Raw genomic sequence first — 27,242 nt, 5'->3', positions numbered from 1 at the left:
GAGCTGCGGGCTGCGTTCCTGCCACCCAACTCCCGGCCGCCTGGCTAGCTTATGCCCCGAAATAACAACACACAAACTGTATTCTTTTAAACACTGCCTGGCCCATTATATCCAGCCTCTTCTAGGCTAATTCTCAAGTAATAATTTAGCCCATTTCTAATAATCTGCGTAGCACCACTAGGTGCGCTTACCGGGAAAGATTCAGCATGTCTGACCTGGCGGCTGGCTGCCTTGCGTCTGGCTCAGAGAGCAGTGGCATGGCGTCTTTCTGAGGCATCGTACCTCACTTCCCTTCTTCCCAGCATTCTATTCTGTTTACTCCACCCACCTAAAGGCTGGCCAATCAAATGGGCCAAGGCAGTTTCTTTATTAGCCAATGACCTTCCTCCATCAAGGCTCTAGGAATGTATTTGGAGTAAAATAGGTTGAGCAAGCCTTTTAGATGTATTAACCACAATTGAATGCATTTCAACCATCCTTATACTGTCCATTGAATAAAATTAATTCATGAAATGAGAGACTACTGAGAAAGAGGGAGCACTGTTTTCTCATTTTCTTTTCTGTAACCTGTAATTAAATTGCTATAAGCAGACACTTGCCTGCTCTTCTATTTTAAAGTTTATGTATTCTACTTGGTCCCAAACCTTCGAGAACATCTCATTATCAGAGATAGGAGATGATGTTCTAATCAGGCACATGTCTAACTCTCTTTGGAACTCTTTGGAGTGTGGGAATCAGGGTGTCAGTATAAAATCATGAACATCTATGTATCTTAAAGCTATTTTATTACTTAAAACATTACTCAGATAAAACAATGTTCGTGTGCATTCTTTCTTTTTTTGTTTTTTTGAGACAGGGTTTCTCTGTGTAACAGTTGTGGCTGCCCTAGTAGTCGCTTGGTAGACCAGGTTGGCCTCAGATTCACAGAGATCCGCCTGCCTCTGCCTCCTGAGTTCTGGGATTAAAGGCATGTGCCACCATTGCCTGGCATGAATTCTTTCTTATACTTGAGCAAAAAATTATGTCTTCTTTAAATGTCGAAATTGTTTTGACTAAACTGAGTTTTTACTATATTAGTTTGCTAAAAGACTGTTTACTTTTTCCTCCATGACTTCTGCAGACACCCCTCCTCTGTTTACTTCCCTATAACAAATGATCTTTATTCTATACTGTTGTTTGAATCTACAAATTACTCTGTGGCCACTTTCTGTGCTTTTTCCCTTAAAAATCTCCCCAACTTGCTCTTGCCAAGTTTATCTAAACATCTTTGAGAAGAGCAGCATGCTCGGTTTACGGGAGTTGGTAGTTTCAGTTCTGAAGTGTTTAATAATGCATCGTTCCTCTGTCCCCAGGTGTGTGTTCTAGGGCCTGGCCCTGGGAGCCTGTGGCTTCAGCGTCCAGGCTGTGAGATACAACGGCCTCAAGGCTTTATCAGCTCTTTCCTGTCCACACCTTGCCTTGCATGCTCTGATCTTTAGTCAGGGCAGAGGTGGGAATAGAATTGGAGTGGACCACAGTGGCACTTGACACTCCACGGCCACTCAGTCATACTTATTGTGTAGTTACCTGGCCATGCTGATCTTGGTCTTTTTTTGCCATCCAATCAAGTAAAAGCTTACATTTGTAACTGTAGCTCTTTGCACTAAGTGAGAAGGTGTAGTTTGGAATAAATGCTCCCTCAGGGCACTCCCGGTGTTGAGCAGATACACTTAGTCACCAGCCTGACTAAGTACCTGCTATGGGCTGGGTAACAGGGGAGGAGGAAATTCTGGGGAGATCTATATGGGTTCTCAGTGGGTAGGCAGTGAGGGAGGGGGATATGTAGAGAATCCCTCCCTCACAGTAAAGAATCACAATGGCCGGTGACACTGCTGGCTCTCAATTGATGGAGCTGCTTTTGTACCCAGGAGTTATCCTTGGACCAGACCCTCTTCCAATATTAAACACAAAATGTGGACCCAGGCAAGGTGTTTTGCCTCATGAACTGGAATTCACTTATTTAGGCCTATTGGGCTTTTTCTTATAACTCATATTATCTGTAAAAGATGCTGGCCTGGGAGGCCAGGGTTCCTCGCACTATCCTTCAGAACAGTGAGGAACAGGAAGGTTTTAAGGCAGACAATGGTGAGCCTTTTTTCTCTCTCCTGTGTTGATTTATTCTCCCCTCACCCATTCCCTGCTGATGCCCAATTAGTGCTTTGAGCTCGCTGTTCTTGGGCCCATGACAGACCTCGCTGTACCCTGCAGGAAGCCATCCCGGCCTATGCTTTGCTTCCTGTTGCTCAGAGAGAGCCCATGCCCAGTGACTCTGCCACTGGGGTCTGATTTCTGAGCCTGTCTTCCTCAGAGAAAGTTGCTGTTATTTTCCTACCAGTGTCGGGCCTTAGTAATCCTGCCTTTATTGGTTTGGTGCCCCTTACTGGTACATTCATGAAGATGCCCAAAGCAAATAAATGGAGATCAGCTTTGTTGTATATGCAGAGGCTCATTGTCCCTGTGCCCTTGAGCCCCTAGCTCAGACACTAATAAGAAAGCACCGCATAGTGAGAGCTTGGCCTGCTGTGGGGAAGAGCATCGTTCTTTGTTTGTATTTTGGGTTTTTGAGACAGGGTTTCTCAGTGGAACAGTTCTGGTCCTGGAACTAGCTCTTATAGACCAGACTGGCCTGGAACTCACAGAGATCCACCTGCCTCTGCCCTCCCGTGTGCTGGAATTAAAGGTTAGCGCCACCACTGCTTCGGCGAGTATCATTTTTTTTTCTAAGTTGGTACATGAGTCCGTTAGGGCTGTCTAGTTATAAGGAACAGAATACAACTGTCTCTTAACTAAAGAGGGCAAGTGATTCATGGAAAGGCTTTGGGGTGGGTTGTGTGGTGGAAGAAGCTGGAGAATCATGTGTGAGAAAAGCGGCAACCAGACTGCTTCTGAGAGCTCCACTGGGCTGTGCAGCCCAGCTGTTCCCAGCTGCAGTCAGACAGCTTCTGTGCCCATGGGCTGGTGGAATATTGGCCATGTCAGCTGCATTCTCATCAGATTGTATCTCATGGGGGAGGAGACACTCCTGCAAATGGGTTTCTTCACTGGATGGGGAGAGTGGGGGCCCCTTGGGGCCACCAACATAGTCAACTACTTGAGCAAATACCTACAGTTTAGAAGTTCCTAAATGTGGGTCACATAATGTTTCCACTTTTATCTCTAAAGGATAAATTTAGGTATAGCGTTTCACATATGTAAGTGTATACTGTGAGTTTTGGGTAAATTTATAGCGTGGTGTAATTTTTTGCCACAGTTTAAGATTAAAATGTTTCCATTACCCCAAAAGATCTCTCCTACCCACATTTGTAATCAGATCACATCCATGGTCTCAGGCAACCACTCATCTATTTTCAGTCTCTTTGGACTTGCACCTAGGGTTTTATATGTTCCTGATTGCTATAATTTCTGGGTATTGTAGAAACTCTGTTCCATGGGGGAGGGCGTGGAAGAAGCCCTTCCGGTGGCGCCCAAGTCTCTATCTTGATGATCTCAATTACTACTGATGTTAGCTTTTCATCCAAACTTCTCTCCTGAGATCTGTCATTTAGGAGAGCAGAAATGCCAAATTTCAGTCATGGAACATTCTAGACTTCAATTCTTCACCTGCAAAATTAGGAAATTTACTTGACAAGATACTAGCTGAGGTTATTTCTATCACTAGTAATCAGCAATTATGCTTTTTTCCCCATGAAATTCTTTCTGATGAAAATTACTTCTTGATTTTCTATACTTTCATTAAACAGGATGGAAACAAAAGCTTAAAATTAAAAATATATTCATCAGAATGAACACAATGAAAAAGTGTAAAGCCACAAGTATGTGACATTTCTGCTTCTGAAGTGATTACAGCTTAAAGCCACACCTACCGAGACCTTTGCAACAATATGTGTATGTGTGTGGAACAAAGGAAGTTAATTGGAAACTTCCATCCTCCTCCATGTGTTCTGTTGAGTCACATGGGATGCTAGGTCGGGGAGCCAGAACCCTGGGACACATAAGGGCTCCTCCCCGCATGAGGCTTGCAGCCTGCTTGGGGTAAGCCAACATGAAATTAAGCTCTAAGTGGAGCAAAGTACAGGGGCAAGGTAGGAGGGGCTAAGTCCCACAGCGGGGCCTCTAGCATTGCCACTGTGTTGAGTTCACCACGAAGCTGCTTGACAGCTGGCTTAGCCAACCTAACAGTTAAAAAAACCACTCATTTCATGTTTTTGGGGCGGGGGGCGGGCATTCAGCAAGTTTGAAGGCAAAGATAGGGAAGGTTGAAGTGTTAGCATTTCTAAGCAGATCTCTTATCTCCTGGGGCTCTATCTTTTTTGTTAACTGTAGCTTTGGTTTTTTGCAGACAGTAGTTACAGCGAACTTGTGGAGGCTGGCTTTTGGCACAGCCTGCAACTGGAGGGGGCTGTTTTTTTTTTTTTTCTGTTGGGGAGACATTCTTAAGTTTTGTAATTTATGAAGTCTTTAAATATGGGATTTTGTTTACTTTTGTCCTAATTACACCTCTGAGATACTTTACTTTGCTTAGTGCTTTAATTTTGTGCTCATGTAGAGATAGTTTCCCGAAGGGTACCATTTAAAAAAAAATTGTAGGTAATGTTTTACCTTCGTTTGCCAAAGTTACCTGTAGCTTCCTATAGGCAAGGATATGTGTTTGGTGGCATAGACGTGGGCTCTGATGAATATTTTGGCTGTGTTTGTATAGTCTGAACTCTTTATTGCTTTTCTGCTAAGCATTATTCTAGACCATTGCTATTCAATAGAAATATAATGCAAGCCACACATATAATTTAAAATGTTCTAGCAGCCACATTAATTAAGCTAAAATTAATTTCAATATTTATTTACTCCAGTAAGTCCAAAGTATCTTGTCACTGTGTAGTCCATGTAAAAAATATGTTGAGCCAATTCGTATTCTTTGTTATTGGAGTTTTAGAGCACTGGCCCAGCTCCAGGAACCCCTGCAGCCTAGGCTCAGCTGCTTGTCCTGGACACCAGTCCAAGAGTTGAGGGATGGTGCTGAGCTGAGAAAGAGGTGGCTCATTAAGAAGCAAAGCAAATAAAGGGAACCAGTGGTCCCTGGTTTATCTTTGGGGTACTGACATGAACTTTAGGTTTAACTAGAAGAACTGTCTCACTGGTAAGAGGTCTGCATAATTAAGGAGTCCTGGTTAGCACATGGGCTGAGTGATCAGTGTCTCCATTCTGCTTCTGGGGGTGACCCAAAGAAGCAGTGCACACAGTTCCACAGAGAAGGCTGGTTTTCAGCAGATCATAGCTCCTGTTTCATGTTGTAGCCTTGCTACCACACACAGTTGTGCTCGTGTGGGGAGGGGGTGTGATCTGTCCAGAGAGGCTTTGCTGTTGCTCCAGTCCAAGGTGACAAAGACTCATGACAATGACTCAAAACCTTTAGGTGCCTTGTTTCTGGTAAGAGGAACAGGACATTGTAAAAGGGGGGGCAATCAGATCTCTCAGCTACTCTTATCTTCATGTCTTGAGCATGGGGGGGGGATAAGTTACGTTAGGCATTGTGGCTTTCTAGATGACACTCCCGAGTGATTAGCAAGTCTTTGTGGAACAGTAAACAAGTGAACCAGAGTAAAGGAGACAAAATGGAGGCAGATGCTAGACTTTCAACCTGATGTTATTTTGCCTCATGAGCCCAAGTGAGGAATCATTACTTTTCAACAGAAGCAGTTTCTAGGTGTCTGTTATAAGGATCAGGAAGGTGGCCCAGCAGGTAAACGTACTTGCTCCCAAGCCTGCTGATCTGTGATCTCTGAAATCCACATAGTGGAAGGAGAGACCCAACTCTTGCAAGTTGTCCTCTGATGGTCACATACGCACTGTGGCCTGTACTGCCCCAAATAAACAAAGAGCTTGTTAGACCTTTGAAAAGGTGCTTTTTAAATATAAATATAGGTATGGATGTGGTACCATGTGCATGAAGTACCCACGAAGGCCAGAAGAGGGCATAGGTTCTTGGTGGGGCTGGAGTTATAGCTGGTGTGAGCTACCATGTGGATGCTGGAGGTCACACTGGGATTCTCTAGAGGAGCAACGAGTGCTCTTCACTGCTGGACCATCTGTCCAGCCCCTTGTTATACTTTCATGTAGCCCCTGTAACTGTGCCATTACATTGGAAAGAAAAGTCCCAAACCTTTGAAAGGGAGGAAGAGAGACATAGCTCATGACTTAGGTGCTCTTAACAAAGTCATGCACAGCTTTCTTACCTTAAGAGAAAGCTGATCTGTAAAAAAAGATGATCTCGACAGGAAAGGTAAAGCAGGAAGTGATTATTCATGTCACAAAAGAATTAACCACAAGTTCTTTTAAATAGCAGACTCCCTTAGCGCTCTGAACAATATGACTCAATTTGCAGAAATGAGATTGGCACTTGACATTTTAGAGGTGTCTTTGTTGGGCAGAAACTATCAATATAAAATGTAAGCTCAGTGGTTGGATTCTCAAGTCTGCATTGAGAGCCTACTGAAACTGAATGCCCCCAGATGCTCACAGTGGAACAAACTCAGGGTGATTCAAGCCCAGCAAACATTTAGAACCTCGCCAGGAGGACTCACCACAGCAGAAGCTGAACTCGGTGGCAGAGCCAGGGAGGCTAGAGAAGCTAGGGATGTGGTTTGGAGGAGGGCCAGGGACCCCCTGAGGCTAGAAAGCAGGAAGGGTACATATAATTTCCTAAGGTTAAAAGGAGGTTCAATTCTGTTTGATCTGGGAACTATTTCCTTTCAGCTGGGAGCTTAGCGCAAGAGTGCATTACAGAGCGAGCAGCTGGGGAGTCTGCTGGGAAGAGGACTCGGACACTGCAGTTACACTCTCCGCATCCCCAGACCAGCGCGGCCAGCCTCACCATGCAGAGTGGGCATCCCCTAAGGCAGGCTCTTACACACATGGAAAGAGAGAGGGAAGAAAAGCCAGGATGCTTTTCTCCCTGACTTGGCATAATACGCCAGGCAGCAGCTGCTCACTTCTTAGTAGCATCTACTTGCAGCAGACTCTACTTGTTTTCTTTTTGGCTTTGCTTTGCTAAAGTTCAGGTAGAGAGTCGGAAGATATGACTTGTTGTTTAGGAAGGAAGAAGCAAGGCTGTGTTCCACACGTTGGTCCTGCCAGAGGTCCTGAAAGAGTACAGGATCGAAGTTAACCAGGAAACAGCTCCCTTTACCCCTTTAGAGCATTTTCTTGTTCTCCCACCCTCTCCTCAAGACACACCTGGATTTGGGTTCTCTCAATTTGCCCTTACCCAACATTTTCATGTTTCCTGTCAGAAAATTTGAGAGTTGCCCTTTCCTTGTCTAATGGGATCTGTTTTGGGGAGCCTGAGTTCATGCCCCATGGTTTTGGTTTCTTGTGAGGCTGAGAGTTGAACTTAGGACCTCAAGCATGCTAGGTGAGCCATGTTCCCAGACCTTGTTTCTTTCTTCATTCTTTCACTTACACATCTTATTTTATGTATATGTGTGTTTGCTACATGCAGGCATGTGCACCATGTTTGCCTAGTGTCAGAAGAATGTGAAATGAGTTACAGAGGTCTGTGTGCCATCATGTGAGTACAAGGAATTGAGCCAGGGTCCTCTGGAAGAGCAGTGAGTGCGTTTAGCCACTGAGCCATCTCTCCAACTCCCTGGTTTCTTTTCCAAACAACAATATTGTTTGGGTATCTAAAAATTTTGTCAGAGATACATTTTTATGTGATGTTTTCATTGTTAGAACATCAGCATATGCACACACAGGTGACTGTGAGATCATGGATGATACAAGTTTTTCATATCTCCATTATCATGTATGTGGTTCATTGACCAAATTTACATGACAGGTGACTGGATATTCCTGTGTGAGGAGCTCTAATCTTCTATTAGGGACAGCGAGCGTTTGGGAAACAAGCAAAAGAGTTTCGTATGGCCATAGACAATTAGAGGAAAAGCAAGGCTCTTTCCTTCAAGGGTCAAACACTTAGTTTTGAAATGTTATTAATCTCGGAATAGCCCAGCATTTATAGCTCTGTCATCGAGGGCATAAGCTCACATTCCAGTTTCCTTGATGCTCACGGAGAGTCGTTTGGTCATTTCCCTGTAAATTGTGATTGACCTGAACTGCCGATCATCTCTAAACAGGGCAGTCACAGAGTTCTCACCAGGAGCTGAAGTGACAGTTCCACATTTTCCTGTTTCCACGGCCTCGAGTTGAATAGTCTACAGCTTTGGCACCATGCAGATCTTTCAAGCTACTTATCCAGTTAGCGAGGGTGATTTTAGTTCAAAGAGGTGAGACTCGTCAGAAGGCGTAGGTACTGCAGAGCTGTGGGTGCACCCCCCCCTCTACTGGAGCTGGTATGTGCACTAGAAGAGCTTCCTAGCTTGGGTTCCTTGCCCAACACTCCTTGCTTCTCCTGGCTGTTGAGCTACACTCTGCCCTTAGAGGCCTCTGCCTATCTGACAAGAGACCAGATGAAGATCCAGGGCCATTCTGGAAGTGGAACGGTATGGAAGTTGGCACTTTCTCTTTTTAGAATTAATATGAACAGGTATTTGAACTTTGCCCTCCAAGCATCACCTCAGCAGATTCCCGAGGTGGGTGTGTCTCACGCTGGGAAACATGAAAATGAGCCTCAGGTTCCTAGGGAAGATGGGCATCAAAGTATTTAACTGAGAAATGAGATAATTTAGGGTCTGGTATGTGAACAAAGGTTACTATAATCTCTGTTTCAATAGATCAATCTCTATTTAAAGTAAGCTTTTGTGAAGGTCTCCAAATGTAGCCCAGGCTAGATGAACTATTGGGTCTCTATCCCTAGCCCCAAGTAGCTGGTGCTATAGGAATGTGTCACCACACCTAGCTGAAAGCGGATTTCCATTTTCTTTCTTTTCTTTGTGAGACAAGGTCTCATTAAGTTGAGCAGAGTGGCCTTGAAGTTGCTTTACAGCCCAAACAGACATTTGGTTTTACAGTCCTCCTGCCTCATCCTCCTGAGTAGCTGATGTGATGGATCTAGCTCATTGGATGGACCTAGCTACTTTTAAATTGAGTTTTATGATGGCTCCTTTTTAACCCCCACCCTGTGTGTGTGTTTGTGTGTATGATGTACATGTATGCATACATTTGTGTTTGTGAGTTCAGATGTGTAAAGGTCATAGGACACCCTTGGGTATCCGTCTTCAGTTTCCACCTTGTTTTGAAACAGTGCCACATTTTTGTTGTTGTTATTTGCCGCTTGTGTATGCCAGGCTAACTGTCTCATGAGCTTCTCCTGTTTCTCCCTCCTGCATACTGCCTTGATTGGCTTTATGTGGGTTCTGGGGATTCGAACTCAGATTTTTGTCCTCGTATAGGAAGCACTTTGCCACTGAGATCATGGCTCATTTGAACTATTAGGGAGCAGGGCATGGTACAGAGGAAACTGGAGTGCTCCTGCATGCGTACTTGTCAGAACCATGAGAAAGCAGGAAGGGCGTCCTTGTATATGCTCTCATAATCCTTTTTTCCGTGGGTAAGTGGTGACAGGAAGTTGCAACGCAGCGTCATCCTTAGCAGATTTAGGACATGAGAGCACAGTAACTGACTGTGCAATGAAACACTGATCTAGGAAAAGGCACTTCTACTTCAAGTTGCTGGATTAGTTTACTGGCTGGTTTAGTTGTCCTCCTGAGTGGTCTGGAGGACAGGCTATTCTGAACCAGAAGTGCAGTGTGAGCTTCACCTCTCATAGAAACGGAAAGCCCTGTGATATAGACCCATCCCCCTACTGGCCTTTCTTCCCAGAAAAGTCACCTTAGTGTACTGAATTTATTTTGAACCATTTGTACCTTTTCGTTTTCTATTTAAAAATATTTTTCCAAAACCAAGGTTATTAAAATTTTTCTTTCTTGCTTTCTTAGGTCCCCCAAATGGGAACTCAAAGTCTACAAAAAGAAATGACAGGGAAATGGAAGTGCTAGTTGCCCTGATTTGATAAGTGCAGGCTCTGTGCGTGAGTTGTAATATCACATGGTGCCCCATTAATGTGCATGACTATTACACATTAATAAAACATCACAAGCAAGCCCCAAAGAAAAAGGATGTAGTTTGGGTGTTCAAATTAATGTTTACAATGCATATTTAGCTCATTGAGCTTTTCCTGTATTTTATCATAACTCTGAAATTGCTTGCTTTCCACTTGGAGTTTCATCTAATTTTAACCATCTCTGTATTCATTCATTTATATGAAGTTGCAAATAGAAAAAAAAGACAAGTTTTGATGTTGGTTTATATTGAGGTACACAAAGAAGACCCCAGAGTCTAAAGGAATCTTGTAACTTCTCTATAGGTAAATTAACCAATCTCTGGTTAGCTTGTGCCAAAATGCATTGGTACTTTGTCCACAAAAGATCTTCCTCATCTGTTGCCTCTGCCTGTGCCCAGTGTGATGGATAGTTTCTCTGCCCCTGAAAAGATAGTGTAACCTGCTACAACTGCCTCTGAGCTCATTCGTTGGGGCAGCATTGCTTCTGATGTGGGCAGTCTGAGACATTAGTTCCACCAGGGGAGCCCTCTGCTTCATGTGTCTTTACTTCTATATGTTGTCATGAGTGATAGCCATCATTTCTGTAACATGGGAATTATAGTTCATATTTTGCACAACTGAGGTCCAAGGACTTTAACACCCCAGGGTTAGTTATCTCTGGTCAGGTGAAGAGAGGCCCAAAGACTCAATGTTTCTTGTTTGTGGTCTTTGGTCTCTGCGCTTGGAGAAGTGATGCCACATACCCTGTGTATTGGGTAAGTGTTGTTAGGCCACTGTCACTGTGTGGTTTCCCTTCTGAAGCCCCTGTTGGCCCTGACACTGAATTGTAGGCCACCCTGCCTGTGTCTGACCACGACCAGTACTTCGTGGTTTCTGTGCTATATGGGCTTCAGGTTAACCAAAATCAGGTTGCCTGTTATTTTAACTATTTCTAAGGGGGAAGTCCCATTAATCTGACTTTATTGGTCTTACAGGCATGCTGGAGCTCAGACTTCCACAACAGCTAACCCTAAGTTGCTCTTTTGGTTTCTTTTCCTTCCAGTGGAGGCCATAGTGGAGTTTGATTACCAGGCCCAGCATGACGATGAGCTGACGATCAGCGTGGGTGAGGTCATCACCAACATCAGGAAGGAGGATGGAGGCTGGTGGGAGGGGCAGATCAACGGCAGGAGAGGTTTGTTCCCTGACAACTTTGTAAGAGTGAGTACAAAACCAACCCCTTTTTCCTGTTTCCTGTGTGGGCTTTTCAGACCAAAAGGCTGTGGGGGATGAGGATAAAGTGCACAGGGCTCTTAGGGCTGTCAGCGGCAGCTTGATCTCCTGGGGGATGTCAAGGAGAGCATGTGTAATTTTGCTCTGTGCATGTAGGATATCATCTGTTTTAAAATGACATTTTAAGACCCAGAATGATCTTTTCCACAACTGGTTTATTACTTTTTAGAAAATACTGAGAAAATATGAAGCCTGTGAAATTGTTTGGTCTAGATATTTGTTTATTTGCTTTAAGAGTTTGAAAGATTATTCCCTTTTCCGTTCCGTGCAAAATGGAATTTGAAATTTAGTTTTGGTCATTTGCATCAGTAGCCTCCAGCTCAAATGCAGAATCTAAATGATGCTCTTTTCTGCTTTCTCCTCATAGATATGCCTTTCTGATAGGATCTCCATTGCTTTCCTTTACCTCCTTATGTCTATGAAGCATTGAATAAACCTGTTTCATAAAGACGATTTTGAAACCTGTACCCATTGCCAAACTCATTTAGGGCTTAATTCAAAAAATATTTTTTCTTTCCTGTTAATAAACGATGTATCTCAACCATTGCAAACAGCAATGTGTGAATTTTGGGGTTAAGGAGAGGTTGCGTAGAGGCTGTTCCTCATGGGAAATACTAACCACGTCTAAAAGACCCAGTATCATGAGCTTCCTGTCCCATGCTGGAGAAGAAGTGATTGCCCTCCGTAGGAAGAGCTTCATGTAGAATCCCAGGGCCTATAGCTGAATTCCCTGTGGGAGCAGACTGTATTCAGGAGTAGTATGTCTTGGCTGCATAGAACAGGATGTTTGAGAAATCTTGGACCCAGAGAATCGAGTGTCCCCCTCAAAGGAGCTTCAAGGGCGGTGGGAAGGCGTTACGATGGGGTATTGGGAAAAAAACATATGATGAGCTGTACAATTCCAGTGCTTGGGCCTGTACCTCTACCCCATGGGACTCTAAAATGACTCTAGTTTAGTTTTTCCTCAGGGTCTTTGCCTCCAAATGACCCTGACAGCCTCTGCCCCCCCCCCCCGCCTCTCTTTGTTGCCTTTGGTGTTCAGAAAGCTGGGGGAATGGGACAGAGTTCAACTGGAAATACACTGATAAACATTGCTTTGTTTTCTGTGGTAGGAAAGTTGAGATCATGCTGGAATCAAGGGGCTTCCTCCCATTCTTAGGGTAGAAAAGCACAACTTCTGGGCTCGCGCTGATCGATTCTGTTGATAGGTATATGAGAGGTGAAGATTGTACTTTTCCAGACAAAACTTCCCACTTTGGAAAAGGAGTGATCTTGAAGTTAGGCCAAAGTTGAATGTGTAAGGAGAGGTTTCCCAAGGGAGAGGGCAGTGGTTGGGGTGAAGGTGAAGGAGCAGGAGTAAAGGGTATGACAAAGAGAGTGAGCCTTGGGAAAGGGAGGAGTGTGAGAAAGAGGTGGGGCAGGGAAAAGAGGAGGAGCATGGGAAGAAAAGACTGCAGTGTGAGCTTCAAGTGTAGAGGGCTAGTTCTGTTCTGAAAGTGTTTAATGTGTCTCTGTTGGCCTAGTGCCCTGGCACTTCAAATCTCACATTCATAACACTGAATTGGAAGGCATGGGGTATACCTATAGAATTGGTTTGGGGCTCACTCTTGATGTACTCTGAGGGTTTATGGAAGGGAGATGGGAAACAGGGCAGCAACTATCCAGAGTCTCTTCTCGTTGGCAGTGCTGCTGGCCTTGAGAACAGAAGGTGCTTCCCCTGTGAGAGAGTCCTATGGGCCTTTTGCCAGGGCATCCTTCATTGACTGACTGGTCTTGCTGCCTTGACTTAGACTTGGTGATACTCAACTGCATGTGAGGGGCTCTGGCTCCAGGGTGTGCTAGGGTGAGACAGCAGGGAGGAGGGTCACAGAGGTCTGGGACTATTCCTTAGGCTCCTACCTGTGGGGTGGCCCTGGGCTGCCTGTATCCCTTACCAGAGAAGTGGCTGCTCCCATCCAGTCCTCTCGTCTATGCCTTCTGGGGGCTTTGTCCTTAGCCCTTTGGTACTATGTTAAGGTTTTTCTATATGTCCCGTTTGAAAAAGATCTGGCTCCAGGTTGACCTGAGCCTGCTGTTTTCTTCTGCAAGCCCACCCCCTCGTTGTCTGCCCTGAGGACTAAATGGCAGGCCCGGTACTGGCAATCATGAACCACAGTGGGAGCCATCCAGCAAGTATGACTTTTGTCCTGTTACCATGTGAAGGAACGACCCTCTCCCCTTGTTCTTCCTAATCAGCTGTCCCATAACCTAGGCTTGAGCCCTTGTTCGGAGAGAAGTCACATTCTTGGGAGGTGCTTGGTCCATCCATGGTGGATAAGTAGACATGTCTAGGGACGGCACTGCTTGTGGCTGTCACAATCTAGGGAAACTTCGATTCTTTCAGATGGCTGAGTCATTTTTTTTAAGTCTTCACCCTTAGGCTTATTATTGAAAACCCAGTAGGTGGATACAACAGAGTTTAACAACAATCAAAGCTCCCACAGCGAATTTTAAAAAGAAAATGTGTTTTTAAGCAATAACAATCATATTGGCATACATCTGCCAGTTTTGAATATTTCATTTAGCTTAAGAATTAATTTGTCTTGGACTGAATTAAGTAATTTTGTGGAGTCCCATCGTTTGTTTGTGTGCCTCTGTTGATGCTATCAGAGAGCTGCCTGCAGTGTTTTTTTCTCAGCCTATTTATCAAATCCCTAGTGCCCATTTGAACCCACTCTCCTAAAGGGGTGGCATCCAGTGATCACCTTCACCTCGCTGTGTCAGTCTCTCAAGCAAGAATCTCTGCCACCCTCTTGGTGTGGTGTATCCTTACCTATCCCATTATTAAGAACAGCCTGTCCTTTGCCAGTTTTCAGTATTTTTTTAATTTTGTCCCACTTTTATTAATCTGGTTTTATCAATTTACATTAAATATTTTAGAAGAATCTTTTCAAATCCTTCTCTTTTCCCCCTCTTTCCCTGCCTTTTCTTCTTATAATCTCTTTTATTGTTTGAGAATTAAATACAAGATGTGATATTTGGATCAAATCAGCACTCCCGTTCCCTCCCCATCAATTCTTTTCCTAGCTACTTTTCTCCTCCAAACTTCATAGGATCTCCCCCCCCCCCTTTCTCTTTGCTTTTTCAAGACAGAGTTTCACTGTATAGCCTTGGTTGTCCTGGAACTTGCTCTGTAGTTCAGGCTGGCCTTGAACTCACAGAGATCCACCTGCCTCTGGCTCTGCTTCCCAAGTGCTGGCATTAAAGGCATGTGCCACCACTGCCCAGCTGTTTTTGAAAATTAGGGAATCCATTTACTATTGATGGCATGATCCTCAGGACAAAAATCCCTGAAGCAAACCTCCTCTACCTCCCTCAGCAGCCACCACTGGCTAATATGTTAAATAGGGGTGGGAGTTAATGAGCCCAAGCGCATCCATGCTGTTATTCAGATTCCCTTGATCTTGTATATGCAGTCATGGCTGCTTTGAGTTCATGTGTAGAATGGTGTTGTCATGTCTGGCAAATATTGTTTTGCTTCAGATGTCCACTACTGCTGGCTCTTGTAGTCTCTCTGCCCCTCTTCCAGAAGGATCCCTAAGCCTTGGAGGTCGGGAATGTGATCAGAGATGTCCCATTGAGGGCCGAGCACACTAGCCTCTTACCGGACTCTGCATGCTGATCAGTTCTGGGTTTCTGTATTAATTACCACACACTGACTGCTTTAGAATATGTCTTTCTTTATCTTGTCTCTCTTCAAAAAATTTAAATTCACTTTACATATAAAATTTACATAGACAAAAATGCATGTCACTAGCATGCATTATGATTTTTGCTTTTTTTATAAGAATGTACCTCTATAGCCACTGTCTGTAGCAGTACTATTTCTACCATCTCTCACCCCACAAAGTTCTCTTGCTTTCTCCTAGACATTCCCCCCCGACCTACATAGTCAGTTTACTGTAATGAATTAGTGTTCCCATACCTGAACTGTCATGTATGTAGGGCTGTAGGAACATTTGCTAGTTTACATGTCTTTTTTATGCCACAAAATTGTTGCCTGTTTCAGCACTTAACTCTTGGCATATAGAATTGCACAGAAATGAATATATCATAACTTGTCAATCCATTTTGTTGTTGTTGTTGTTGTTGCTGCTGTTGATTGATAGCTATTTGGGTTGTTTCATTTGGGGATTTTTGTGACATTCTTGTGTGTATTCTATGGACACAAGTACTCATTTCATATGTATATAATGTACTTGTAGGAGTGGAAATGCCACCATGATTTCAATCAATAGGGTTTTTTTTTTTTTTCTGTTTAAAGAAAGCGGGGCAGCTGGAGGTTGGTGGTGCATGGCCTTTAATCCCAGTAATTGGGATACAGAGGCAGGTGAATCTCTGTGAGTTCAAGGCCAGCCTGGTCTACAGAGCGAGGTCCCGAATGACCAGAGAAACCCTGTCTCAAAAAGCAAAACCAAAACAAAGCCAAAAAGAAAGGTGGTGCATCCATGAGGGAGGGGTGGTGCATATACTTTGAGCCTCTCATCTGCAGCATGCAGTGCTCAGTGAACAGACTGCCCTGAGTCTTGGTGAGTCTGACTGCTAAGGACACCTGAAGCACAGAGCTCGGTCTTTCGGAGCAGATTTGATTGGTGGGGCCAGGAACTCCCCAAGACTAATCCTCGTATTATTAAAAGTATGCACATAGAGAGCATGTTACTAAGCTTTGTTGGACTCATTTAATGAGGAAACCTGTGGAGTAACAAAACTTGATTTACTGAGGATATGAGGAACTGATTAAAAAGTCAGTGGAATATTCAAATAAGATTATAAAGTGAGATTGAAAACTGTCTCATGTGTTGGACAATAAAACCCTGACCTTTGGAGCTATCATCTCTACCAGAGGAGAAAAAAGAGAGCCGTGTGCCATACAGTGCTGTCTATGAGTTATCCTCTGACTTTTGTAGAGTATTAGTCCAATTTATACTTCCAGAGAGGCAGATGCTCTCCTGGGTCTCCTTTAAGAAAATACATTAGCATAACACTAAAAGGCCCCATGATCATGACCGTAGGCTTTTTTGTTTTGTTTTGTCCTAATTTCCAGGTTTGGGTATTGTTTTCCAGAATTGACCATGAAAGATCATAGTATGGTGTACAATATTAGGAAAAACCAGGGTGAATCGTCATAATCATTTAATCGAGAAATCTATATTCTTTCTGATACCTCAAACTACCACATAAAACAGAGGGCATCTACTATCACAGGCAGATGTGGGGTCTTCCTTTGGATTTAATTAAATCATTTAAGAACCTTACTCTGTACACAACATTGTGCTTTGATCGTGTCTGGCGTATCTTGGTATGGACTCCCAGGTAACATATAGGTAAGCAAAGCAGGCCTGAGGCCCGAGACATTTTGTAATTCACAAGCAGAAAGCAGGAAACTGCGGTAGGGGTTAAAAGAATATGGTTGTTGATCTTGAAATGCATCTGATACCGTCTGTGAGGAAGTGAGCTGTTTTCTCGGCCTGGCTCTGTGTGCCTTCATGGAAGCAGCTGTACATGCTGCCTGCTCCGATGTTGCAAGCTGAAGTGTGTGTACTTGCAGTTTGTGTCCTGTGCCTGCTGAGTATAACAGTTCTCAGCTCGACTGCCCATCCCCTTAGTTCTCCCTTGCCGGGTGTCTGAAATCTGTCGTTGGCATATTCAGAGCCTTTTTTGTATTTGTGTAAAGATTGGCCAATGTAGTCCCTAAATGCGGCACAAAGCCAACACTCTTCACACTCATGTCACTTGGAGAGAAAGCTCAGGGTTTTGCTGCTGTTCTTGGTTTAGGAAAGGAGCAGAAATGGACTTCAACAAGTGGCATGAGGTAGACATTCCCACATTGCTCTTTTATACTGAGCATCATTCCTGGATTGCCCTTAGAAAATTTTTGTTTTTCTTTGCACATCCAACCGAAAGGCTAATTTATTTTGTGATTTATGGCAACGGGTGTTTTTAAGATCCCTGTTGCTTTTCAAAAAGTAGCAGGGGATGCTGCTGGTGCGCTTCTTTCTGGGCAGAGCCTCTTCGTTCTTTTATTTTCAGCACTGAGGATGGAATCCAGGCAAACAGTCTACCATTGGGCTAAGTAACCAGCCCTGCAGATGACTCTTTTTGCCCCCATTTCATGGTGAAGTGCCTGCTCTTCATGTGCATTCTTTCATGACGTCACGAAGTTGTACCGTCCCTGTGACACAGGTACTGCTTTGATTTAGAAAAAAACTGCTCAGAAAAGGCGACAAGATGTATTGACATTAAGGGACTTACCCACAGCTGCAGGAACTCGTAGGGAACAGGGAGAACTCTGGATTCTAGACAGCTGGCTCGAGAACCTGGGCCTCCAATCTGATAGCATTGTCTAGGTGGCTGATGGTATTCCACTCCGCCTCTATACCACTTGCTGCATTATGCTTTCTCCAGATGTCTTCCCAAAAGGAATCAAATCAGATAGCAAACTTTAAAATAAAAAAGCAGCTGCTTTCACTCTCAGAACTTAAGAAGTAGAGGCTGGTGAGTCTGTGAGTTCGAGGCCAGCCTGGTCTCGTAACAGTAAGTTCCAGGGCAGCCAAGGCTACACAGTGAGACCCTGCCTCTAAGCAAACAACAGCATTCATCTACTCACAGTCCTGCATTATTTTTCCTACAAATTCCGAAGTAAGGCAATTAGGGGAAACATTCATTTTTATCAATTAGCACACATTTAGGCTTGTCAATTTTCAGCACTTAGGATATGCCCTTTCATTAGGAGTGTGACTGTCGTTTTTCATCCTTGCGACCCTTTAACAGCAAGCAATTCCTACTCAAACTATCTTTTCACCACTGAACACATAGTTCGTTTTCAGAAAAACTCCTGAGTCCAGCAAGTAGACCTGCCGGTGTAACTTTTCTCATGATGGCATCTGCGTAGGGTCTGGAACGATTAAGGACACTTGTGCAATGTGTAAGGTAAATCTCAGGCTTTACTGGTTACAGTACAGGAAGGGGGTGCATCTTGTGAGGTGAGGAGAGCAGTGACCTTAGTAAACTGTAGTGCCCTCACTGAGTTGATCGTGTTTAATAGAATCTTATTTCCTTAATGGCAAGATTATCAAATTCTAGCTTCGAAGGGAACCTTTAGACCGTGTGCTTTAACTGCCAGCTTACTAGCGGCTCACAATCTAAACTGCCTAGGACCTTGCTGTGACTTTTGCTGGGCAGCCAAGCTTCTGCGTGTGGGGCTCCAGCCGAGGACTCTAACCAGCAGTCTGTTGCTTGGATGTGCTCTAGGGGCGTTGCCTTGTCAGAATTTTGGGGTAGACAGAGGTGTCGCAATAAGAGACTTTGAAGAGTTTTCAAAAGGTTTGCTTTAAAGCCAGGCTACATAGTGGTTCACATTGGTAATCCCAGAACTAGGAAGGTGGGGGCAGAAGGGTCAGGAGTTCTAGATCATCCTCCACGATGTAGCGAGTTGAAGTTCAAGGCCGGCTTGGGCTGCATGAGGCCTGTCTCAAAACAGAACAGCTCAGATGATTCTACTACTTAGTAAAGCTTGGTTATTTATTTTATTCTGTGGCACTGATAGGGCAGCACCAGCATTAATATCTATATCTTTCCTCAAGAACATGGATTGGTAGCTGGTGACTTAGATTTGAAAGTATTATAATGTTTCTAAAGTATCCTCATTATATAGCTATACATAAAATATGTATTATATATTATAAAGTTGCTTTATGAGTGGTTGGCATAGTCAGGTCGACATTTTCAAAAAAGCCTACATGACATAAAGAACATAGCAATATGTAAATGAATTCATTCTCCTTTTAAGTCCACTAGAATGAATCCAATCAAATGGTAGAATCTCTGAATGAAATCCGTAATTTTCTTCTACCCTTTACTCAGGGATACTAAGATAAGCAGATATCTAGAAATGATCCCCCAAGACTCTCCCCTACATCCTGACAACCTGTGACCGGGACATGTGGTCACTTGTGATCACGTTACTCTGAACTCCCATGTCTAATCTGACGTGGGAGGTTATCAGCTGGCCCTAATGTAGCATATGAACCTTTAAGAGCTGAGCACTTCTCTGTGTCTACATGATGGAGGAAGTTAGACGCCACTGAAGAAGGGGGTGACATGAGGAGCACTACAACAGCCTGTGGGAGCAGAAACAGACTTTAGTCACAGAAGAAATGAAAGTTTCAGACTTTCAGTCAGAGAAACTTGATTCTACCAAAAAACCAAGTGAGTTTGGCAATGCATTCCTCAAGCCTCCAGATAAAAGTTTAGCCTGGTTGGCAGCTTAAAATGGCTGTGTATGACCCAAAGTTGGGCCTACTAGCATTTCTAACTGCAGAAATTCCAGAGAACAAATGGATGTTGTTAGAAAATGGCTAGCAATTGCTCTGAGGGGAGGTTCTCTGACTCTTGCCACTGACTGACACGGAAAACCCGTGGCCGCCCTCAGGTTTCTAGAACTATACAATACATTGTTATTAGTGTCACCACACCATCATTGGGTCTCTAGAATTTATTTGGTAAGAACATCTCCCCTTTTCTACAAGACTGTCTTTGATTAGGAACTCCTTGGTTGTTTGGTTGTCTGGGCCTGAGGGCATCACAGCGCTACCTATACTACCTACTAGTCTGCCCTTTCATTTCTGAAGATGAAAGGCCTCTTCCTCTGATACTTCTAATTCCACTGCAGCTTCTGACTGCTGACAGCACCCAACTGACAAACACTAAGAACTGTCCCAGTGTCTTGGGGTGCCTCAATATTTGCATATTAGCTAGTGTATGTTAACTGACTAATGTAAACCAAGCACCATTCAAGTTGCTCTATGTCACAAATCAGAGAGGTGACAGGAAAGAGAAGCAGCCTCCTCATCGCTGGACACAAATTATCTAGAAATGTGTCATTTGATTCCTAAGTGTTTTGCCACTTTTCTGGTATCTTTGGGTGTTGTAATATGAGCGGCGGGGCTGCGTCCCCGGCACCCGGCCGCCCGCATGGCTAGCTTATGCCCCGAAATAATTACACGGAAACTGTATTCTTACTTTCAGGCTGATTATATTATGACCGGGGAATATACTCTTTATGATTTCAAGTCCTTTAAATAGGTTGGGGTTAGCTTCCTATTATTATTATTATGATGGTGATGCAAAGTAAGATCTATAAATACTTCAAAGGGACATGTGCTATGTTCTATAATGGTGGAGTAGCCTATAAACTCTAGCTGGAACCTTTGGGTTGGTCCAGTTGTTGAGTTCTGGAGCTATATTGCTTTCCCACCCAGCAGTTCTGTCAAGTACTGAGAAAAGTGATACAAAAGTTTCCATTTGTAATTGTAGATTTGCCTGTCTTTCATTCCATCCCGTCTGAATTTGCTCCTTGGCTTATTTCCTAATAAACACCTCATAAATTGAAATGATCATAAGTCAAAAGTACATTTAATATACTTGACTTATAAAACATTAATAACCAAGTGCATCAACGAATATCAATTGTTTATCTTCTTGATCACATGTCTGACTCGGAGCTGTGACTCACTGCCACCGCTCAGCCTTGTGACAGAGTATTCTGCTACATGCCACTCACCCAAAGATCAAACTCCAAGATCTGAAATACAGTTTCAGCTGAATTCCTGTCATTTTCTTTTTCTTCCTTTCTTTTCTTTTCGATTTTTATTTTTGTTGTTTGTTTTTTTTTGAAAACAAACCTTGAAGGCAGGGTTTCTGTGTGTAACAGCCCTAGCTGTCCTGGAACTAGCTCTGTAGACCAGGCTGGCCTCAAATTCATAGAGATCCACCTGCCTCTCCCTCCTGAGTGCTGGGGCTAAAGGTGGGCACCATAATTTTCAAAATTATAAGGTAAACCACCACCAATCAGGAGTCTATTGCACTCAGCAACTCCATTTTTGTTTTCAAAATTCTTCTCTCTTTTGTCTTCTCTCCCTCTCTCCTCCCACCCCTCTCGTGGCCTGGCCCATTCTGTTTAGTCTACCTCTTTCTCCTTGCTCTGGACTCTTCCAGATGCTTCTGGTGCTTTTCTCCCTCATATCTACAATAAAATCCTTTCCTTGACCATACCTTGGAGCTGTCAGGTCCTCACTTTTTATGCAGTCTCCCTCTCCTAACAGCTAACAGTTGCTAATAACTCCTCAGCTAGGAGTTATTACACCACACCCAGCCCCCGTCCCCATTGCTGGGTACTGTGCTCACACAAGTGCTGTGAGTATCTATGTGCAGTGGCCCTGCTGTGTCCAGAAGACACTGTCCCTGGAGTCATCCCCCACCTCTGGCTCACTCTTCCTACCCCCTCTTCGGCAGTGACTGCTGAGCTTTGGGAGGAGGGGTTGCTGTACATATGTTATATTATTAGCAATAAGTGATTAGGAGTCAGTTTCATGTTATGTCCATTTAGCAGAATTTAGCAGGTTCTCCCCTAGAGCCAATGGCATGTCTAGCCGTGGAGTCTCCCCTAGAGCCAATGGCATGTCTAGCCGTGGGGTCTCCCCTAGAGCCAATGGCATGCCTAGCCGTGGGGTCTCCCCTAGAGCCTATGGCATGTCTAGCCGTGGATCTCCTCTAGAGCTGATGGCATGTCTAGCCGTGGGGTCTCCTCCCCTAGAGCTGATGGCATGTCTAGCTGTGGGGTCTCGGCCTGACAGTGGTGCCGAGTATGGGTTTCATCTTATGCAACAGGACATAAATCCAACCAAAGATTGGTTTGTTACTCCCATGCCAAGTCATTGCTGTAGTTTTCGGGGTTCACAGCTGGGTAAGATGATTATTTTTCTCCTCTAGTCACATGCCCAACAACTTCTAGCACAATGGAAGCTAGCCGGCTACTTCAGCTAGACTCGTGGTTTAGTGAGCTCCCTGGATCCACTACAGTTCCCGTCACTGGCCAGCACTGGGCTGGAGCTGCATACTGCCAAGCCTGGCTCTCACGTGGGTGCTGGGGATCTAGACTCAGGATGTCGTGTTTGCTCAGCAAGCACATTACTCGCTGAGCCATCTCCCCAACCTACTGAACTCTGTTGTTTTATATGACAAAGAAAGCCATTGTCACTCCAGTCTTTCTTTCCTTATAGGTAATATCTTACTTGCTTTTTCTTTGTCATTAATATTATGAGTTTGATTGCGAAATTCCTTGAGTTTATCCTGTTTAGATTCTGCACAGTTTGTGATTCTGGAAGTTTATGCCTTTTGCCAAATCTAGTGAGTTTTCATCCATTATTTGTTTCAATTACTCTTCCCATTCTCTTAGTCTTCTGGAATATAAGGGCACAAACAGAGTTTACGCTGTTGTCCCATGAATGTCTGAGGCTACTTTCTCTCTCTTGTTCACACTCAATACATTTTATCGATGCATTGTTGAGTTCACTGATTATTTCTGGCTCCATGCCTAATCGATTACTGAACTTATCCACTAGGCTTTTAAATTTGACTTTTTTCACTTCTATACTTCTACTTTTTGCTGTTGTTTTCTAAATTTTCATTTGTAGTTGCTTGTTAAAGTATTTTTTGAGACAGGGTCTCACTGTGTACCCCTAGCTGTCTTGAAACTCACTATATAGAGCAGGCTGACCTTGAAGATCAAAGATCATCCTGTGTCCCAAGTGCTGGGATTTAATGTATGTACTACTGCATTCAGTCAAGGTTTTTGTGTGTTTGTTAGTTTGTTTACTTATTTATTTTTGGTTTTTCGAGGAAGGGTTTCTCTGTAGCTTTATAGCCTTACCTAGAACACTATCTGTAGACCAGGCAAGCCTCAGTCTCAGAGATTGCCTGCATTTACCTCCCAAGTGCTGGGATTAAAGGTGTGCACCATTACTGCCCAACTCAGTTAAGTATTGTTTAAAAACTTTAAGTTACATTTCTTTATTTGTGTGTGCACATGTTGGGGTGTTGCTTACGGAAGTTAAAAGGCGTTTCATAACATATACATCAAATCTTCATATTCTACATCCTATCATATAGTTTTCACTTGTCAATCAATCATATATTAATAAAACTGGGAAAATAAGTGGTAAAAATTGTCTAGCCTTATCCATTTTAGTAAACAGTTGGACGCTAGAGCAGGGCCACGACTAAAAAACAAGAGGCTGAGACCCACCCTGGAGGTGCAAGCTATCCTTGTAGGACCTGTAGGCAGACACATCGGCGGTATAGATGGCTGCCGAGCTACCCAGCAAACTTTGATTTCACTGTCGTTTCTTAAGTCACGAGGGGATATGAAATAACAGGTGTCCCAGTCTACCCTCAAGCCTAGGAGTGAGGTTCATCATCTTTGTGGTGTTGAGAGAGTATAAGGGAACTTCTGGTGCATCTGAAGATGTGGGTGTCTCTCTATTGGGGAGTCTCAGCCTGCACTCAGGACAAAGCCTGCTTCCCTGGCTCTCCCGCTCCCTGCCCCCCTCCCCCACACCGTTTGTGGAAAGAGGTGGATGAAGTCAGCCTGTCCTTTTTTCTTGGAGCTGACTGTTTTGCTTATCAAAGGCATGGGCATTTCTTTTACTGTCATACTTCCCTTCAATACCAAGTTTTTCTCCAGAAGACAGAGAGAGACAGAGAAGCGGCGGAGGGGCGGGGGCGTTTAATGTGCTTCTGGGAGTCTGAGCACACAAAGCAAATGGGCTTGCCTGAGTTTGTAAGCTGAGAAGTTGTTCGAGCCAAACCACATCCTGCCCTGGGGTTCAGGAGGCAGGTGGTCCCAGATGGAGATGGGGGCCAGGCAACTGTGTGAACCCCAGGCATTTAGTGTGTGGGGACAACTTTGTCACCATGTCCCCTTCACACTGAGCTTTGCTTTGAAGGATGCTGCCCACAGCACTGGTTACAGTAAGGGCTGTGGTGCTGGTCCGGTTCCAGTTGCGGCTGTGCTGCACAGCAGCTGCACACAGGTGGCTGCGCTGCAGCTCTGGAGGAAGTACTGTGCTGCCTGGAAACAACCCACAGTCAAGGGCTGAAATGGCAGATTGCTGCTTGCTGCCATCAGTATGGTGGGGGCCTCCCCAAACCCGGGTTGGTTCTTTAAAAAAAAAAAATACTATGGAAGAAAATACATTTAAAAAAATCTTAATAATTCCTAAATGTACATCATTGTCACGGTTACACTAAAATATAATTGAAACCGATGAAGTGTTAAATGTGAGCCTATTCTTAGCTGGGCTGTGCGGGTTTGCATGGTACTTCATTATCTGCAGTGTCATGGGGTTTACTTTCTGACTGACCAGATATGGCTCATAGTAAAGACGTGACATCCAGAATCAACATGGACAGACGGTGGGCAGAGGACACATTGCCCTTATTTAAAACCATCAGCATTGTCAAGTGGTAGCTGCTAACCTTACCATCATGCTGTGTCGTATTGGAACTTCCATGGGCGCACTGGGAAGGGAACCAGGTTGATGGTTGCTACTCTGTAATTGCTGTAGCCTGGCTCACGCTCACAATTCAGTCTTTAATCATTTCCCTCAGCTGACAAGTCATGAGTGCGTGCACAGGCTTTTTTCTTACCAATACTTTCGGGTGTTATTAATTTGGGGGTGGGTGGGCAATGCAAGGGATGGGACTCTGAGCCTGGCTCATGGTAAGTACTGAACAACTGTCCTAAATCTCTAAGTCCTCTGTCCTGATCTTGAAATTACAGTAATTGCCAGCTTGCAGGTAAGAAATAGAGTTACAAACTGAAGTCCCCATTCCTTTGTGTTAAATGGCGATTATATCAGGCTTTTGAGGCAGGTACTATGAACTCAGAACAATTTGAATTTAGAGGACATCAGCCTTGTGTGGTTTGAAATGTTGACAATCATTTTCTGCATGCATTCCTATTTCTTCCAGGGACTGCCCTGTTATTTGGTTCAAATGTCACACTACAGCAGATCTCTTTAGTGCATATAATCCAGGCAATTATGGCGTGAGCTTCTGCTGCCAGTGGTAGTTAAAATCCGTATACCTCACTCCTTTTTTTAGCCTCTGACTCTTTCTTATTCAATTTAACTCATCCTTTTATTTTAAAACTTGGAATTTGAATGGGTTCCATTAACAGATATTTTAAAGTGACAATCAAGTCTAGGGTGCTGAACACAATCCCCAGCCCCCAAGCTTAAATCGGAAATCCATTTCAGACTGGTTGCAACTGCAGTGCAGAGATAGATACAGCTGATTTGTAAACAGCCCTTGTATCAGCATATCCCAGTCGACAAGTCACAGTGAAGTGTGTGATCTTGCTAGCTAAATGGCAGCCCTGATTGCAAGTCCATGTGGAGTGTATCTCCCAGGGCCACACGGGATAATTAAAGCCACAGATGATCATTGGTAGATGATTACAGATTACCTCATTACAGACTGACTTAGGCCTGCCTTCATTCATTATACTGAAAGGTAAATGAGGATTCGCTGTACCCAGAACTATGTTCTTTTTTTTTCTTTTCACTTGGAATATGCAAGTGGATATTAAACTCTAAACACAATTAAAAGTCATTCTCTTTTCAAAGAAATCCACCTTAGGGCCATGCTTGCCATTCCTGGCCTGTACCGTGACTGAGTTTCTCTTAAACCCTGTAACCTCGCCTTTGTTTGTTCTGATGACAGGGATTGGTAGGTGATTCTTGCCATCTTTTTGTTTCCCAGAGTGACTAGAATGGCCTTTGGTCACAGAATGAATATGTTAAATATTCTTCTGCTTTAATTGAATTTAATATGCTATGCTTAAAGCTAATTTGTAGGTTTGCAGTTATTAAATGCTCTACTTATTTATTGTTTTGTATTGAGCTATATATTTATCTTCACTACTCCCCTCTTCTCCCCTCCACTTCTGCCATCTCCCATGTTCCCCAGGCTCCCAATTTACTCAGGAGATCTTGTCTTTTTCTACTTCCCATGCACTGTAGATCCATGTATGTCTCTCTTAGGGTCCTCATTGTTGTCTAGGTTCTCTGGGATTGTGAATTGTAGGCTGGTTCTCTTTGCTTTATGATTAAAAGACACTTATGAGTGAGTACCTATTTGTCTTTCTCGGTCTGGATTACCTCACTCAATATGATGTTTTATAGATTCATCCATTTGCCTGCAAATTTCAAGATGTCATTTACTTTTTTTCTGCTGTGTAGTGCTCCATTGTTTAATGTACCACATTTTCCTTATCCATTTTTCAGTCGAGCAGCATTTAGGTTGTTTCCAGGTTCTGGCCATGACAAACAATGCTGCTATGAACATAGTTGAGCACATGTCTTTGTGGTACAATTGAGCGTCCTTTGGGTATATACCCAAAAGTGGTATTGCTGGGTCTTGAGGAAGGTTGTTTCCTAATTTTCTGGGAAATCGCCACACTGACATCCAAAGGGGTTGTACCAGCTTGCTTTCCCACCAGCAATGCAGGAGTGTTCCCTTTACCCCATAACCTCTCCAACATAAGTTGTCATCAGTGTTTTTGATCTTGGCCATTCTTACAGGTATAAGATGGAATCTCAGAGTTGTTTTGATTTGCATTTCTCTGATGACTAAGGATGTTGAGCATTTCCTTAAGTGTCTTTCAGCCATTTTAGATTCCGCTGTTGAGAGTTCTCTGTTTAGGTCTGTATTCCATTTTTTTATTGGATTATTTGCTTTTTTGATGACCATTTTCTTGAGTTCTTTGTATATTTTGGAGATCAGCCCTCTGTCCGATGTGGGGTTGGTGAAGATCTTTTCCTATTCTGTAGGCTGCCATTTTGTCTTATTGACCATGTCCTTTGCTTTACAGAAGCTTTTCAGTTTCAGGAGGTCCCATTTATTAATTGTTTCTCTCAGTGTCTGTACTACTGGGGTTATATTTAGGAAGTGGTCTTCTGTGCCAATGCATTCAAGTGTACTTCCCACTTTCTTCTATGAGGTTCAGTGTGGTTGGTTTTAATGTTGAGGC

The 27,242-nt window shown here is 43.7% G+C and overlaps 1 protein-coding gene across 7 annotated transcripts in view; it reads left to right on the top strand.

Annotated features, from left to right (window-relative positions):
• Positions 1-27,242, top strand: part of Sh3kbp1 (SH3 domain containing kinase binding protein 1) — a 341,909-nt gene that overhangs the window by 40,300 nt on the left and 274,367 nt on the right. For 6 of the 7 annotated variants that reach the window (XM_057759526.1, XM_057759524.1, XM_057759527.1 and 3 more), the window contains exon 2: positions 11,100-11,257. In XM_057759526.1, coding sequence (XP_057615509.1) covers positions 11,100-11,257 — 158 coding nt within the window. The remainder of the gene's footprint in view (positions 1-11,099; positions 11,258-27,242) is intronic. The other variant, XM_057759523.1, reaches the window with a different exon arrangement.

The sequence above is a fragment of the Chionomys nivalis genome, chromosome X (genome assembly GCF_950005125.1).
Source record: "Chionomys nivalis chromosome X, mChiNiv1.1, whole genome shotgun sequence".
NCBI classification, from domain to species: Eukaryota; Metazoa; Chordata; class Mammalia; order Rodentia; family Cricetidae; genus Chionomys; species Chionomys nivalis.
Note: the sequence above shows the minus strand (reverse complement) of the source record. Positions and strands in the feature narration are given on the sequence as shown.